The sequence below is a fragment of the Hyperoodon ampullatus genome, assembly GCF_949752795.1.
Source record: "Hyperoodon ampullatus genome assembly, chromosome: 9".
NCBI lineage: Eukaryota > Metazoa > Chordata > Mammalia > Artiodactyla > Ziphiidae > Hyperoodon > Hyperoodon ampullatus.
Window position 1 is genome coordinate 21443148 of NC_136922.1, and position 15630 is coordinate 21458777.

General features: G+C 43.4%; 1 protein-coding gene across 3 annotated transcripts in view; it reads left to right on the forward strand.

Moving 5' to 3' along the window:
• Positions 1-15630, forward strand: part of HECW1 (HECT, C2 and WW domain containing E3 ubiquitin protein ligase 1) — a gene marked incomplete at both ends in the record, with an annotated part of 620984 nt that overhangs the window by 526210 nt on the left and 79144 nt on the right. For all 3 annotated transcript variants that reach the window (XM_079711607.1, XM_079711606.1, XM_079711608.1), the window contains 3 exons: positions 4884-5026; positions 7101-7222; positions 9378-9563. In XM_079711607.1, the coding sequence (XP_079567733.1) occupies positions 4884-5026; positions 7101-7222; positions 9378-9563 (451 nt within the window). The remainder of the gene's footprint in view (positions 1-4883; positions 5027-7100; positions 7223-9377; positions 9564-15630) is intronic.

Consider the following 15630-nt stretch of genomic DNA (forward strand, 5'->3'; position numbering starts at 1 on the left):
ATGTTTTACTTATTTGGATAAAATTATTATACTATTGAGAAATGCAAGTTTTAAATAAGAAAAAAAGAGGCTTATAATCCTACTGCCCGAAGGATTAGCTTTTTTAAAAAAATTAACTATCTTCAAATTTCATATGCACAGTCCTTATACAGCTATAATGATAATATAGCTTTATGTTCATTTTTCACTTCCTACATTAGAAGCATTTTCATATTGCTACATAGTCTTAAGATTATCACTTAAATGATGGTATTCCAATGAACAAATGTAATTTAGTTAATTTGACATATTGTTGGATGTTTCACTTATTGCTTTTTATCACTATTTTGGATAAGGCCCAAGTGTATGTAAAATATTAGGATTGTCTTAGAGTGTTTCTTCAGGGTTATATTCCCAAAAGAGTAGGCCAAGAGAGATCTGCGTGGTTTTGGTATTTGATATCAATGCTTAAATGTTTTCTAAAGTGTGTTTCTACGGGTTTACTTTGCTAGCAACAATACCTTGCCTTCCATCTCATCTTTTGGTGGGTTTTTGCTGACTTAAGTGATTCTCCTCGTGTTTTGGTGCTTCTTACATTTCACTTCTTGGAGGGAAGGTCAACTTCTATTTCCATGAGCTTTTCTTTTACCAATTTTATCTCCTCCCGTGAGAATTGTCTGTTCCTATAGGCTTTGTTTGTTTGGTTTTTGTTTGGTTTGGTTCAGCTCGGTTTGGTTTTGGAAGGTTTCTTTATTTCTGGTTTGGTTTTGTGTGTGTTCCTCTGCAAATTAGACATTCCAGCTGACTTCCTTACCAATTTCCATAAACCCTATATAATATAAATATTTAATCTTTTTCTGCAAAAAATTAAAGTGTGAAGGGGGGACATTGAAGGATAATTTTTTTTTAATTTATTTATTATGTATTTATTTATTTATTTATTTATGGCTGTGTTGGGTCTTCATTTCTGTGCGCGGGCTTTCTCTAGTTGTGGCGAGTGGGGGCCACTCTTCATCGCGGTGCACAGGCCTCTCACTGTCATGGCCTCTCTTGTTGAGGAGCACAGGCTCCAGATGTGCGGGCTGAGTAGTTGTGGCTCACGGGCCTAGTTGCTCCATGGCATGTGGGATCTTCCCGGACCAGGGCTTGAACCCGTGTCCCCTGCCTTGGCAGGCAGATTCTCAACCACTGCGCCACCAGGGAAGCCCTGAAGGATGATTTTTGATGAAATAGAAGAGAACCAACTCTCTGACCCCCTCTCTCATCTTTAGAACAAAGAGAGCCTCTGAGGCTGCAGCCCTGCCCTTGCTGGGTGATCATCCACCAACTGCTGTGTGTCCTGCTTCCCCAAGACTGTCCTGACTTCAGCAAAGGCCAGGGGTTGGGTCTGGCACCTGGGATTTGAGGCTGTTGACTTAGTAAGGCGTGAGATAAACCAGGTGCAACTTAGGACATGTGAAGCAGTTTGTGAAATTGCTGACATTTCCATCAAATAAGGTTATATTTACTCGTTAAAATTCTCTTCAGTGATCACTGCAATTTGGGAAGTAAAAGAGAGGCTACAATGTGAGGTTTGTCTAAGCCCTTTCCAGGCGTCTGTTGCTGAGTAACAAAGCGCCCCAAACTTAGTGACTTAAAACAACAATAACTGATTATTATCACCATTATCATCATAAGCATCATCCTCTCTCATGGTTCTCATGGTTGACTGGGTTCAGTGAGGCCCTGCTCTGGGTACCTCATGGTTGCAGTCAGAGGGTGGCTGGGCTGGAGACTCGCATATCTGGAGGTTGATGCCAGCTGTTGGCTGGGATCTCAGCTGTGATTGTCAACCAGAGCACTTCCACATGGACGTTCCATGTCGCCTGGGCTTCCTCACAGCATGGCCTCTGTGTTCCATCACAAGCTGTCACTTTCATTATTGTCTGTTAGTCCAGGTAGCTACAAGACCTTCCCAGGTTCAAGGGGAGGGGACATTGATTCTACCTCTTAATAGGAGAGTAGTCAGGTTCTGGAAGAAGCTGTGGACTGAAAATATTGTTGAGCCACTTTTGGAAAATGCAGCTTGCCTTGAGCCACTTAGGGGATCCTCCAACAGCAGCTTCCTTGGCCTTTGGTAGTCCCCCTTCCTCCCCCAGGTCAAGGTCACAAGCTTAGGCGGCTTCTCATTGGCCCACTGAGTACCCCACGCGTGGCTGCATTACTTGAGTTCCAGCAAAAAGAACATCACAGACAGACAGCCTGCACCTTCCCCACAGCCTCCCTGCCACAGGCGTGTGGAGGGGTAAATAAAAGCAAGCGTTTGTCTCTCCGATTCCTTGCTCATCCCTACCCCTTCCACATTTTCTCATAAGAGGCCTTCTCAGGAATGCCTCCCAGTAAGTGCTGCAGGCAGAGCCATCTTCCGCCAGGTGTCAGGAGCGAGTGGCTGAGTCTCTTTAGATAAAATAAAACTTAAAGAAAGCCCCGCACCAGAGAGCCTCAAACCTAGATGTAGATAACACCACCTGAAGAACTTGTTAGAAATGCAGATTTCAATTTTGCCCCAGTTTCTGTAATTATAATAATCACCCAGTTGATTCTCTGGCAAGTGGTCTGGAGACCACACTTGAGAACAAAACCCCTCTTTGTTTTTTATTTTTTTATTTATTTATTTTTTGCCAGGTGGCATATAGGATCTTAGTTCCCTGACCAGGGATCGAACCTGTGCCCCCTGAAGAGGAAGCGTGGAGTCCTAACCACTGGACCGCCAGGGAAGTCCCCAAAACTCCTCTCTAAAGGTCAAGGAGAGGTCACTAGTCTTCAGAATCCCTGCCATGGAAGACCTTGTCCGTGTAATAATACCTTCCCCATGCCCCCACCTTGGATTGCACGTGGCAACCTGGCTATTCGCTGCTCCCTGGAGGCTCCCTCCTCCTCCTCTTCACGCCTCTTCCTCCACTCCCACGTCACTTCTCTGAGCACAAGACCCATACAGCAACGCTCCCCTGGCTATTGTTACTTGTGTGACCTCAAGGACCTCCAGGTCAACATGTCCAAATCCACACTAAAATCTTCCCACCAACCTGCCCATCCTACATGGTCGTCATCAGTACCAGCACCTCCACCCACCTGCTCTAAGCGGGCGCCTTGAACTTCACAGTTGTCTCCTCTGTCTTCCCAACCTCCATACCCAGTCAGGTCCCAAATTCTGTTGAGTCTACATGTAAAGTTATTACAAACTCTGCCACTAAAGATCTCGTCAGTCTGACCGCTTCCCTCATTCCTGCTGTGCCGTGAGGAAAAGGGAAGCGGAATTCCTGTCCTGTGCCCTGGTAGGGCTGAGAGACAGCAGGCAAATCAAGGTCATTTAGCGAGGAGGAAGAGGGGCTTCAAAGAGTGAAGGAAGCAGAGCTGAGCAAAAAGGAACAAGGCAGCTGGACACCTGCCTACAAAGCACAATGTGAATTAGGCAGGGAGGTTTAGGAAATTTCTGTGAGTGTTTTGTGGGCAGATATAGGTGATCTTCGTATCCCTACAGAATGTGGGTGTTCCCCACCCCCAGCAGCATCCTTTGACACCAGCTTTTTCCACCACCCCTGCCTGGTTCCAGGCTTCTGCATCTCCAGCCTGGAGTGATGCAGTAGTTCTCAACTGCTCTCCCCGACTCCAGGGTCTTCTCCTCCCATGCCCTCCACACAGGTGGGGGTCAGTATAGAACTGGACCTGCCTCAGTGGCGGTTCTCAGAGTTGGTCCCTGGACCAGCAGCAGTAACTGCATCACCTGGGAACTAGTCAGAAATGCACATTCTTGCCTCCCCCCACCCCACCCCTGGACCTGCTGAATCCGAGAGACGCTGGGGATGGAGCTCGGCAGCCTGTGTTTTCACAAGCCCTGTCGGTGATCCTGATGCAGCTCAAGTTGGAGAACCTAGGCCTAGAGAAAAACATTCCAGCCGCCGCTGGGCACCTGCTAAGCGCTCCCTGCCACCCCTGCTGGTTCCCTGGCACTGCCCAAGGCCTACACATCCTGACCCTACCACCAACCTTCTCGGAGTTCTCCCAGCTGAAGCCTTTTGCACATGTTATTTCCTCCATGTACCTTCCCTACAAGCTCCCCGACACGTCATACTCTGACTTCAGAACGCATGTGCCTTGGGTGTTTCCTCGTCTGTGTTCACACCTCTTACACACCTAGGCCAGCTCGTTCACCTCACTAGAGTCACGGTTCATGTGCATTTCCCCTCTTTGTTCTTTCCTGACTGTGAGCGTTCAGAGGGCGAGATTGCATTCCAGTCTTCTCTTTGGTCTGGAAGTCCAACGCAGAGCCAGACACACTGGAAAAGTCAGTAAATATTTAGTAAGCACCTGGTTAGGCAACTGACTGGCCAACTGACTGATTCCCCAACTTGGAAAAAAAATCAAAGGAGCCTTCAAGTAAGCAGAGAGCATTTATTTGTCTGCCAGTGTGTTTTTAGCGTGTAACCTTTGCACACCCCTTGCCAGTCCTGTCAGTTACCTGTTAAATAAAAACAAGTGAGTAGAACTTTTATTTTAGTTTGTAGACTTATCACCGTCAGGGAGAGGTGCTTTGATATCTTAGTTGTAATGTTTTAAGTTCCTTCCCATACCATTATTTTAGATTTAGCTTAATTTCATTTAATGCAGGGTGATTTTTTTTAAGTCACCATACATGCAACTCATCACAGCTTACAAAACAAAAAGAAGTCAAATCATCCAGAGATACTTGTAGTGTTAATTGTCTTGGGTACCTTGTGGGGATTTTGAACATTTCTTTCCTGACGTTTCTTGACATCCAGGACAATTCTTTACTGATTTCCCCACTTATCTGATTCAGAGCATCAGCCCCTCAACAAGCCATCAAACCAAAGTTAACTCCTGTCTTTGCACTTTCTGACACAAAGGTACCAAAATATTCAGCGAACCATTGCTACAGAGAGGCCTGAAGAAGATTCTGGCAGCCAAAGTTGTGAGCAAGTCCCAGCAGGAGGCAGCGGAGGAGGTGGCGGGAGTGATTCAGAGGCTGAATCTTCTCAGTCGAGCATAGGTATGCAGGATGGGCCCAGACTCCTGGGATGCGGATGGGGTAAGGAAAGCGGGGCATGGGCGAGGCCCAGCAGGAGAAAGAGGCTTGGCACCAGCAGGGTAAAACAGACAGAAGTTTCCCACCAGGAACGTAAAGGAAAAGTGGATTCACAGTGAAGAGACCTTGCACCTATGCATCAAGGCAATTTTTTTTTTTGGTGGCTTAATCATTTCTTATTAAGTAAATTTATTCGTTGGTGTCCTAAGGATGTTTTCCACTTATAAATAAAACATGCAATAGGAATTCATGGTCTGCTTCCAAGGGAGCCACATGACAACAATAGGAAGAAGACTTGTTTGCATTTAGAATAAAATACACAGCAGAAACTAACACAACATTGTAAAGCTATTACACTCCAATAAAGATGTTTTTAAAAAAAATAGGAAATCGTAAAAAAAAATTTTTTTTTAAAGAATAAAATACATTCCCCCCTCAGGGAGGAACCTGGGAGTAAAGAGAACTGGCAGGCTTATGACTATACATGGCCACCTGGGAGCATTTTTTAGCAAATACCATCAGCATCCACTAGAGGGCTCTGGTGTTCATTTCTTTGAATCTGCCTGAGTGGAACTCAGATGAGAATATTCAAAAGGCGTTAAGAGATTGACTTCTTTTTTTTAATTGGAGTACAGTTGATTTACAATGTTGTGTTAGTTTCAGGTGTCCAGCAGAGGGATTCGGTTATACATATATATTCTTTTTCAGACTCTTTCATTATAGGCTATTACAAGATATTGTATATAGTTCCCTGTGCTATACAGTAGGTCCTTGTTGGTTATCTATTTTATATACAGTAGTGTGTATCTGTTAATCCCCAAATTCCTAATTTATCCCCTCCCTCCCTTTCCCCTTTGGTAACCATAAGATTGTTTTCTCTGAAGAGATTGGCTTCTGCTTTTTATACCTGTAATAGCATAAGATTATTACTGTAACATCCCAATAATCCAGTTTCTTTTTGAATTGGGTAAATGATGGCAGATTGACGGCTCTAGAACATTCGGAGCAAACAGCCATGTGCTTCCTGTACTGCCAGGTCTCAGCTCTCTCTGCAAAAGCAGAAGAGTGGACATTCTCACGCCCTCTTTTAAATATGTATGTACACAGTTCCACCAACTATTTTAATTGCCTCCATTCTATTCATTTTATCAGATATACTAACTAAACTGACTAGCTTATGTATTTCTATTATTAATTTCTATTAATCTCTGAGAGAGGTAGTAAAGTGATGGAGTAATTAGAAACATTAGGAAAAAGGAAGAGAAAATTTCTTTCTGGGTTTGGTATTGGATCCAGTGGCATTTGCTGTATAACAAGCCATCCAAAGCTTAAGCTCACAGCCATGCATTTAGCCCTTAATCCTGCAGGTGGGCAATTTGAGCTGAGCTCTGCTGGGTGGTTCCTCAGGCCACTGGGCTTACACGTGCATACTTGGTCAGCTGTGGAATTGGCTGCAAGCTGGCTGGCCTGATGTGGCCTCAGCCGGGGCGGCTTGTCCCCGCTCCCCATGGCTTTTCATCTTGCACAGGCTGTTCTCGTGATGAGGGAGAGAAAGTGGGGACCCACAGGCCTCTCAAAACCCTGGCTCAGAACCTCTGGCAAATTCTGTTGGTTAAAGCAAGGCACAAGGCCAGCTCCATTCAACAGGGTTGCAAAGTTCCATACCAATGGGGATGCAGGGAGAGGAAGAATTGTGGTCCTTTCTGCAAACAAATTATCATAGCTGTGGTGAGAAACTCATAAAGAAAGTAAGAAAAAAGTCATTGGGATAAAAGGGACGAGGTATTCAAGGACTTGATCCTAACTGCAGTTGTACAGGAACACTCCTAGGAAATAATGATTCTTAACTGACAGACACCGAGTGATAGGACACCTGGCCCTATCACTGTGACAGCTGGTCGGATCACTATTCAAAACAACAGTCCTCTCCAGCTGTGCAGGTGAAGGCTTGTGGGCTGCTGGTGCCACAAGAGAGAAGTCCTCTATTTGAAACGATCTTTTCCCAATGCCTTTAGTTGCTTTGCTTCACTTTTTCCAGATCTGAGGAGAGATGGGTCACTTTCTCCAGTGAACTCACAAAAAATCACCTTGCTGCTGCAGTCTCCAGCTGTCAAGTTCATCACCAACCCTGAGTTCTTCACTGTACTGCACGCCAATTATGTGAGTGTTCCCACACACAGAAGGGGCCTGGCCTGGCTTCCAGCAAGACCTGAAACACAACTTTGCAAAGTTATTGGATAGATTAAAGAGGGTAGCATTTTAACTAAGGCAAGGAAAAAAAAAAAAAAAAAAAGATGGCTCTTTTTTGCTCTCTGTGAGTCTCCCAAAAAGGAGAAAAGCTAGATTTGGAAATGCTGTAGCTTCTGTGGGTTTTTGTTAGGTTCAGATGTGTTCATATCAGTGAAAGTGAGTTGGAAACAAAGATGTGTTTTTATTATTGTTAAAATTTTTAAGGAACACAATTATGAAGTTGACGGATTCCCTTCAGCCTGAAGCATTTTATAAAATCACTTTCATTAAAGAAATTTTAGAACAGATAAATAACTAGGTTTCCTTTTCCTATAATTAGTTTTTCAAGTAACATGCTTAAGGTAAATTTGATGTGATTTTTACATATGTAGTTTTTTCATTTCTTTTTTTTTTTTGTATTGTCGAGGAAGCAATGACATTATATTACTATAGTCATTACTTTTTTTTCATTCGACAAGTGTTTCCTCCAGTTCAGGCACAGATCTAAGTGCTGGCGTCATAAAGACAGATTAGGGTGACACCTGCTGAGCAGAAGCTCCTCATTTTCTGGAGCAGCAGACGTGCAGAGATGCATCTAACGTGACAGGACAGCGCCTGACCTCAGGGAGGAACAAGGTGCTCTGGAAACACAGGGAGCGGTCCTGAGGAGGTGACTGCTGAATTCAGTCCCGAAGCTTGAAAGTGGGAGGGGCAGAGGTTCCAGGCTGCAGGAGGAAGGACTCAGCCTGGGGCTGGGCCCAGTGGGGCTGGAGCGTGGTGACGGGCAGAGCTGGGAAGAGGGCGTGGAGGGGTGAGCAGCAAATTGCCTGGTACGTCATGGCAAGGAGCCTGGATCTACCTCAGTAGGCGAGACAGGAGCCAGCAGTCTCAGATGTTATCATCAGTTACATGATTCAGTGTTTGAGGAATTCTTTTCTCTGGCAGAACTGCGGGAGAGGGACTGAGGGGGCTACGACTAGAGGCTGGTTCAAGCGCTCAAGTGAGCGATGATCAAGGGCTGCCCTACGGAAGGGGCTGAGAGCAGAGAAAGAATGACTCTGCTCGGGAGATATTTCAGTCGCTCTTGGGGCCACTGTGATCGAGGGGGATGGGAGATGAGGACTCCAGAAAGTGAGTCCTCTCTGCTTCGGGCCCCTGAGTTAGGTGGTCATGTCCCCAGTTAGCAGTAGTTTGATTAAGGGATGCAGGCTATGGCACGGGACGAGGGACCAGTTTTGAGCAGGTTATATTGGAGAAGCCTCTGGGACCTCCAGTGGTTAGAGCCAGAGCAGCCGCCCAGGGGTGCGGGGCGGGGGAGTCACGAAGGGGGACAAGGATGCCAAGTAGTGATGCCCTCAGCACTGGGCACCAGGTGGCCCTGAGCCGGAAGGAGCCACTGTCCCAGCCTGCTCTGGCTGCGAGCAGTCTCTCCTTGAACCACAGACGCACCAGCCCCAGGTAGCATAAAATGCTTATTTGGAACAATTAGAAACTCGTGAAACTTTCTTCACTTCTTCTCATCCCCCAACCCCTCCACACACACACACACGTGCGCGCGCGTGTGCACACACACGCACACACACACACACTCACAAGTTTTTACCTAGCAAGGAGTGGCAGACCTCTGAAGGTCAGCCCTAAATCCGCAGGGAACCTTAATTAATACACCCTGCTATAAAGACAGCTAAGATGGACCACGGGCGCACCTGTGCAGTCAGAGGAGGCAGCCGGACGGAGAGGAAGGAGATGCTCAGAGAGTCAGAGGGACACTTGGGAGAGCAGAGACCCGCTGGGACGGGAGGAGGGCAGCTCTGAGATGCGGGGCAGGTCGACAGCGTCCAGGATGCTGAAGCAGTGGTAGAGCCAGACCGCCCGGAGGTCCGTGTGTGTTTACGGGGGGGCAGGCGTTTACTTCTGCAGCAAGAACTCTGCTTCCGAGCTCCACACCCCACCCCCAGCGCCCAAGGCTCACAGTAAATCCCTGTGTAGCAGTCACGTCACATCCCATTAAGGTGCTCAAAGTACACCTGGTCTGTGTTTCTCCTAATCCCCACTGCCTTCCCCATCGGCCCCGACCCCCTCTCAGAGTGCCTACCGAGTCTTCACCAGTAGCACCTGCTTGAAGCACATGATCCTCAAGGTCCGTCGGGACGCGCGCAACTTTGAACGCTACCAGCACAACCGGGACTTGGTGAATTTCATCAACATGTTTGCGGACACTCGGCTGGAATTGCCCCGGGGCTGGGAGATCAAAACAGACCAGCAGGGAAAGGTGAGCGTGACTGCAGTGGGGGGCCTTCCAGGTGAGCAGGCAGTGAGGAGGGAGCGTGGGGAGGGCAGGGAAGGCTGTGCCTGAGACGTGCCATTGGCCACCAGGAAGGAAGGAGGGGTAACTACCCACACCCGGATTTCTGTCTTGTGATGTGTGGGATGTTTTCAAGCATCCCTGGCTCTGCCCACTGGTGCCAATAGCACCTCCACCAAGTTGTGACATTGCTGTGTGTTCTCTGGGTGGGGAAGGGGTGGGGTGTTGGCGGTGGGGGGACAGTATCACACCCAGTTGAGATCTGGAACTGGTTTTAGGTTTGGAACGTGAAACCAGATTCTGTTCCATGACCTTTCTATTGTTTTGCCTCCTTAGACAGCTCACTCTCAGGGAATGAAATTATTAGCTAACTGGGAGTGACATTATTAGATTACTCATTGTGATTTCTCTAATAAGCCTTGAGTTATTAAAACAGCCTGGCAAACAGGGACTGGGTGAATTGTGCCCGTGCAATGTTATTGGCTTGCATTTTGTGTTCGTGTGACCTTAACCAAAACTGGGCTTTCCCAGGGATGCTCTAGAAGCCTAGCTGAGTCTGCTAAAGCGAGGATGCTTTTCCTTAATCACCATCAGTCATCTCAGCGTACTTATAAGACAAGGCCAAACAGTTTACCAAGGAATTGTCCCTGTGTAATCTTTTACAAACTTTGGTAGAGAGAATCCCTCCCTCTTTTAGTGGCAAAGGAATCAGAAGTGTTGCCAGTAGACACATGTCTCAGTGGGAAACTGCATCACACAGCTCCTTTCCTCTGTGACAGTGAACATGCAAAGCCACGGTTCCCCAAAGTGGGCTGATGGGACATCACCGTGCCCTGGGAGCCAGAAATCCCCCCACAAACATTTTATCGTGCCTAAGAACCTGGGCTCTCTGGAGTATGGGAGGAAAGATTGTGTCCACTAATTAATGCCAGTCCGTCAGTACAATGACTCGCTATGACCAGCTCTGTAGTCGGGGATGAACTGGGCGAGAGGTGCCTCATGTATGCAAAAAGCCACCACAGCCAGATTTCGTTCCCCAGGACTTTCTTGTTGACTGGATGTTGCCTCCACTGGGAGAATGACGGTGACACATGGTCATTTTCATGGTGTGGTGACAGCTTTCTATGCAAAAGAAACAGAGCAGGTTCCAGAACCCTAGTCCATCTTCTTGTTCCTCGCTCGGCCAGTCTGCTTCTTTCTTTATTGACATGTGCAGAGTCAACAGCCTTCACTTTTAGTGTGTACTGTGTAGGAAGAAGAGGGCTGGGGCTGAGCTGTTTGGTGTCTTTGAATAAACTGTCATCCCCACAAGGAGGACAAAATGGCATCTGACTCATCTGTTGTCTTGGAAATCTGAGGAAGGTGGACAGAGCCTCCGCCCAACATCGGTGGAGATTGCATGTGAGCCTCAAGTTGGCTCCAGGGCTGTGCTGAGGAGGATGGTTATTATCCAAGAGGTGGTGGGGCTTCGGGTGGTGAGACAGGTGAGACCCCGTCTGCGGCAGGCATGAGATGGAGGTGGCCTCTACTAAGGACTGAACACATAACAACAAAATAAGAAGGGACCTCTGAAGACCTACTACTACATGAAGGAAACAGAATCTTTATCTTGAGAAAAAGCATATAATTTTCTTCAGAAAATAGAAATGAATATTTTAAAGATAATCTGCTTATTATACATAGAATGGCACAAGACCATATGACTTCTGTTGAGCAAAAAGAAGCCACACACAGAAAACAATCCGAGAGGAAACAGACATAAGAAAACCGAACCAGCATGGGATCTAGCAATCCCACTCTGGGTATTGATCCAAAAGAACTGAAATCAAAATCTCAAAGAGCTATCCATACTCCTATGTTCTTTGCAGCACTAATCAAGTAGCCAAGATATGGAAACAACCTAAATGTCTGTTGATGGATGAATGGAGAAAGAAAATGTGGTGTATACATACAATGGGGTATTACGTAGCCTTAAAAAAGAAGGGGATTCTGACACATGTTCCAACATGGATGAACATGGAAGACATTATATTAAATGAAATTGGTTAGTCACAGGAGGACAAAGATTGCACTATTCCATTTATACGAGAGATCTGCTCAAGCTCATAGAAACAGACTAGAATGGTGGTTGCCAAGGGATGGAAGCAGGAGGAAGTGGGGAGTTTCTGTTCAGTGGGTAGAGAGTTTTTGTTACACAAGATGAATAAGCTCTAGAGATCAGCTATACAATATGGTACCTATAATTAACAGTACCGTACTATACACTTTAAAATTTGTTACAGGGACTTCCCTAGTGGCACAGTGGTTAACAATCCACCTGCCAATGCAGGGGACATTGGTTCGAGCCCTGGTCCGGGAAGATCCCACATGCCACGGAGCAACTAAGCCTGTGCACCACAACTACCGAGCCTGAGCTCTAGAGCCCATGAGCCACAACTTCTGGGCCTGCATGCAAAAACTACTGAAGCCCACACATCTAGAGCCTGTGCACCACAACAAGAGAAGCCACCACAATGAGAAGCCTGCACACCGCAACGAAGAGTAGCCCCCGCTCGCCACAATTAAAGAAGGCTCGCATGCAGCAGTGAAGACCCAACACAGCCAAAAATAAATAAATAAGTAAATTTTTAAAAAAATTTTGTAAGAAACTAAAACTCATGATAGGTGTTCTTACTACAATTAAAAACAAGAAAAGAAAAGGACGTGGGCTAAATAAATGTTTTAAGATTGCAAGGAACAACAAAATGTAATAGCATAGGGATAAAACAGAGCAGAACGGACACTATGTAAAATCACATCATTAATATAGAATATGAACATGGAAACAGCCCCCAAAGCACAGGGAAAGCACCAGATTGCAAACAGTGAGGTATAAAGTGGGAAAAAAATGTAAAAACCAAAAAAAAGAAAAAATATATTTCTCAGCAAGAACCAGTTTAATATTGACCAATTTAATAATACAAGATCCCTCAAGATCCCTTACCAATGTGCTCTGCTATATAAGTTACATATTTACTTGATTTACTGTTTTGTCTGTTTCCCCTGGCAGAATTTTAAGCTCCTTGAGAGCAGGGATCCTTGTGTTACTCATTGATGAAACCTCTAAGGGCCTAGAATAGTGCCTGGCACATAGTTGGCCCTCAATAAATCTCTGTTGGATGAATGACTTATAGATGTTCTTCAAGAAGAAATCAGAATACAGTAGCAATAAGTAAATATTAAATATATTAAATTGGTAAATATTGAAAATACAACTTTGATCTATAACAAACGGTTCGGGTGGGCAGATTAATTGGACTCACTGAGCTACAGTAAAATTAATTAAAATAAATGCTATATCTACACATACTCTGGAATGTCTTTAGAGATTTTTAAAATCTTATCAATATACAGCCATGATAATGTGAAAGTTATTTACAAAAGAATTAAAATAAGACAGGCTTCAAATTTCCCATCCATGAAACTAAACTGTAGAAACCCAGAGAGCAATGACTACAGGTTATTGATGAGAAAGGTAGTAGCCCAATAATCCTATTTCCAGAAAAATTGTTATCATTGAAGTGTGAAGACAGTAGGGAAAAAAACCTCATGTACAAGATTTCAGAGCTCACCCTACTCTTTTGCCTGCCCTAAGAAAACACCAAAAACCATTCTCCAGATGACTCACAAATAAAGCAGAGGAAATCAATAATGGGAAAATCATAGCATTAAAAATTATGGTGGTGGGTATTTAAAATCAATCAAATCCACAAATATAAGTGTAAATAATTGCTTTAAGATTTTAATGCTTTAAAATATATTGGAAAAGGCTCAGTAAAATATGGGAAAATATGTATAATAAAAATGGAGTATGTGTATAAGAACAATCTGGACCAATATCCACAGACCAGAATTAAAAAGATAAGGAAACAGGAAGTGGGTTGGTGAACAGGGCAAGGAAAGTTGTGCTAAGTTCCTAGTTGGGTGTAAGGGGGGTCAAAGCGGATAATTTGAAAAACAATGGCTAAATATAGTTATTTGACAAACTTAAAAGGCAACCATTGTACCATTTAAAGCAAGAGTTTTCTCTTTTGAATTCCTACAAAAGATAAAATCAAACAAAATACAGTTGATGTAACAAAACGCACAAAAAAACCCACAAGGAAGGAAAGAAAATTAAATTAATAAAATAAAATAACAACAGTAAAGCCAGGCATAACAGTTGTGGCAGCAGGTGGAAACAGGATGAACTTAGTATTCCTAGTAAGAAATAGTATCTCCTTACCAAAAGGAGATACTATCAGATTTGATAGCAAACAAACCCAGCTTAAAAAGAAACATACCTAAGAAATGATTCAGAAAGTTTAATAGTAAAAGAATAAATATTTAATATAGTGTGAAAACAATAACAGAAACATCAGTGGTGGTGTATTAATATCATACAAAGGAGAGTTGAAATTCAAATCTTTAAAATGGAGTCAGAGAAAAATTTTATATTAATCAATGGTTCAATTAAAATAAAGATACAATAATCATATACACCTTGTGAACCAAAGAACAAAATACATATTATATAAAGAAAAATTTATTTTTCTTTTCTTTTATTTAAATTTAATGCAATCTCTTTCAAAAACTTATGACCTTAATTGCATACAATTTTTATCTGTCAAGTGTATCTCAATAAAGGTGGAAAAATAGAGCTTACATGAATGGGTAAACAAAATGTGTTATATGCATACAATGGAACATTTTTCATCCTTAAAAAGGAATGAAAATCTGACATGCTACAACATGAATTAACCTCGAAAACATTATGCTAAGTTAAATAAGTCAGACACAAAAGGACAAATATTATATCCCATATGAGATATCTAAAATAGTATTCATAGAAACAGAAAGTAGAATAGAGGTTACCAGGAAGTGAGGGGAGGAGGGAATGAGGAGTTATTTTTTAATGGGGCCATAGTTTCAGTTTTGAAAAGTGAAAAAATTTAGAAGATGAATAGTGGTGATGGCTGCACAGCAAAGAGAATGTACTTAATGCCACTAAATTGTACACTTAAAAATAATTAAAATGACAAATTTTATATTTTACCACAATTTTTAATAATCTTTTATTTTTTTAATTGAAGTATAATTGACTTGCAATATAATAGTTTCAGTTGTACAACATAGTGATTCAATATTTTTATAGCTTGTACTCCATCTACAGTTATTATAAAATAATGGCTATATTTCCCTGTGTTGTACAATATATCCTTGTTGATTAGTCATTTTATACATAGTACATTGTATCTCTTAATTCCCTACCCTATCTTGCCCCTCCCCCCCTTCTCCCCACTGGTAACCACTAGTTCGTTTTCTATATCTGAGAGTCTGTTCCTCCTTTGTTATATTCATTAATTAGTTTTATTTTTTAGATTCCGCATATAAGTGATAACATACCGTATTTGTCATTCTCCGTCTGACTTACTTCACTAAGCATAATACCCTATATGTCCATCCATGTTGTTGGAAATGTCAGAATTTCATTCTTTTTTATGGCTGATTAGTATTTCATTGTGTGCACGTGTGTGTGTGTGTATACACACACACACACACACACACATACATAAATACACCTCATCGACTTTATCCATTCATCTGTTGATGGACACTTAGATTGCTTCCATATCTTGGCTATTGTAAATAATGCTTCTGTGAACACTGGGGTGCATGTATCTTTTGAATTAATGTTTTCATTTTCTTTAGATATATACCCAGGAGTGGAATTGGTGGCTCATATGATAGTTCTATTTTTAATTTTTTGAGGAACCTCCATTCTGTTTTCACAGTGGCTGCACCAATTTACATTCCCATCAAGAATGTACTAGGGTTTTCTTTTCCCCACATCCTCACCATCATTTGTTGTTTGTAGACTTTTTGAAAATAGCCCTTCTGACAGGGTGAGGTGACATATCTCACTGTGGTTTTGATTTGCATTTTTCTGGTGATTAGCAATGTTGATCATCTTTTCATGTGCCTGTTGACCAACTGTATATCTTCTTTGGAAAGA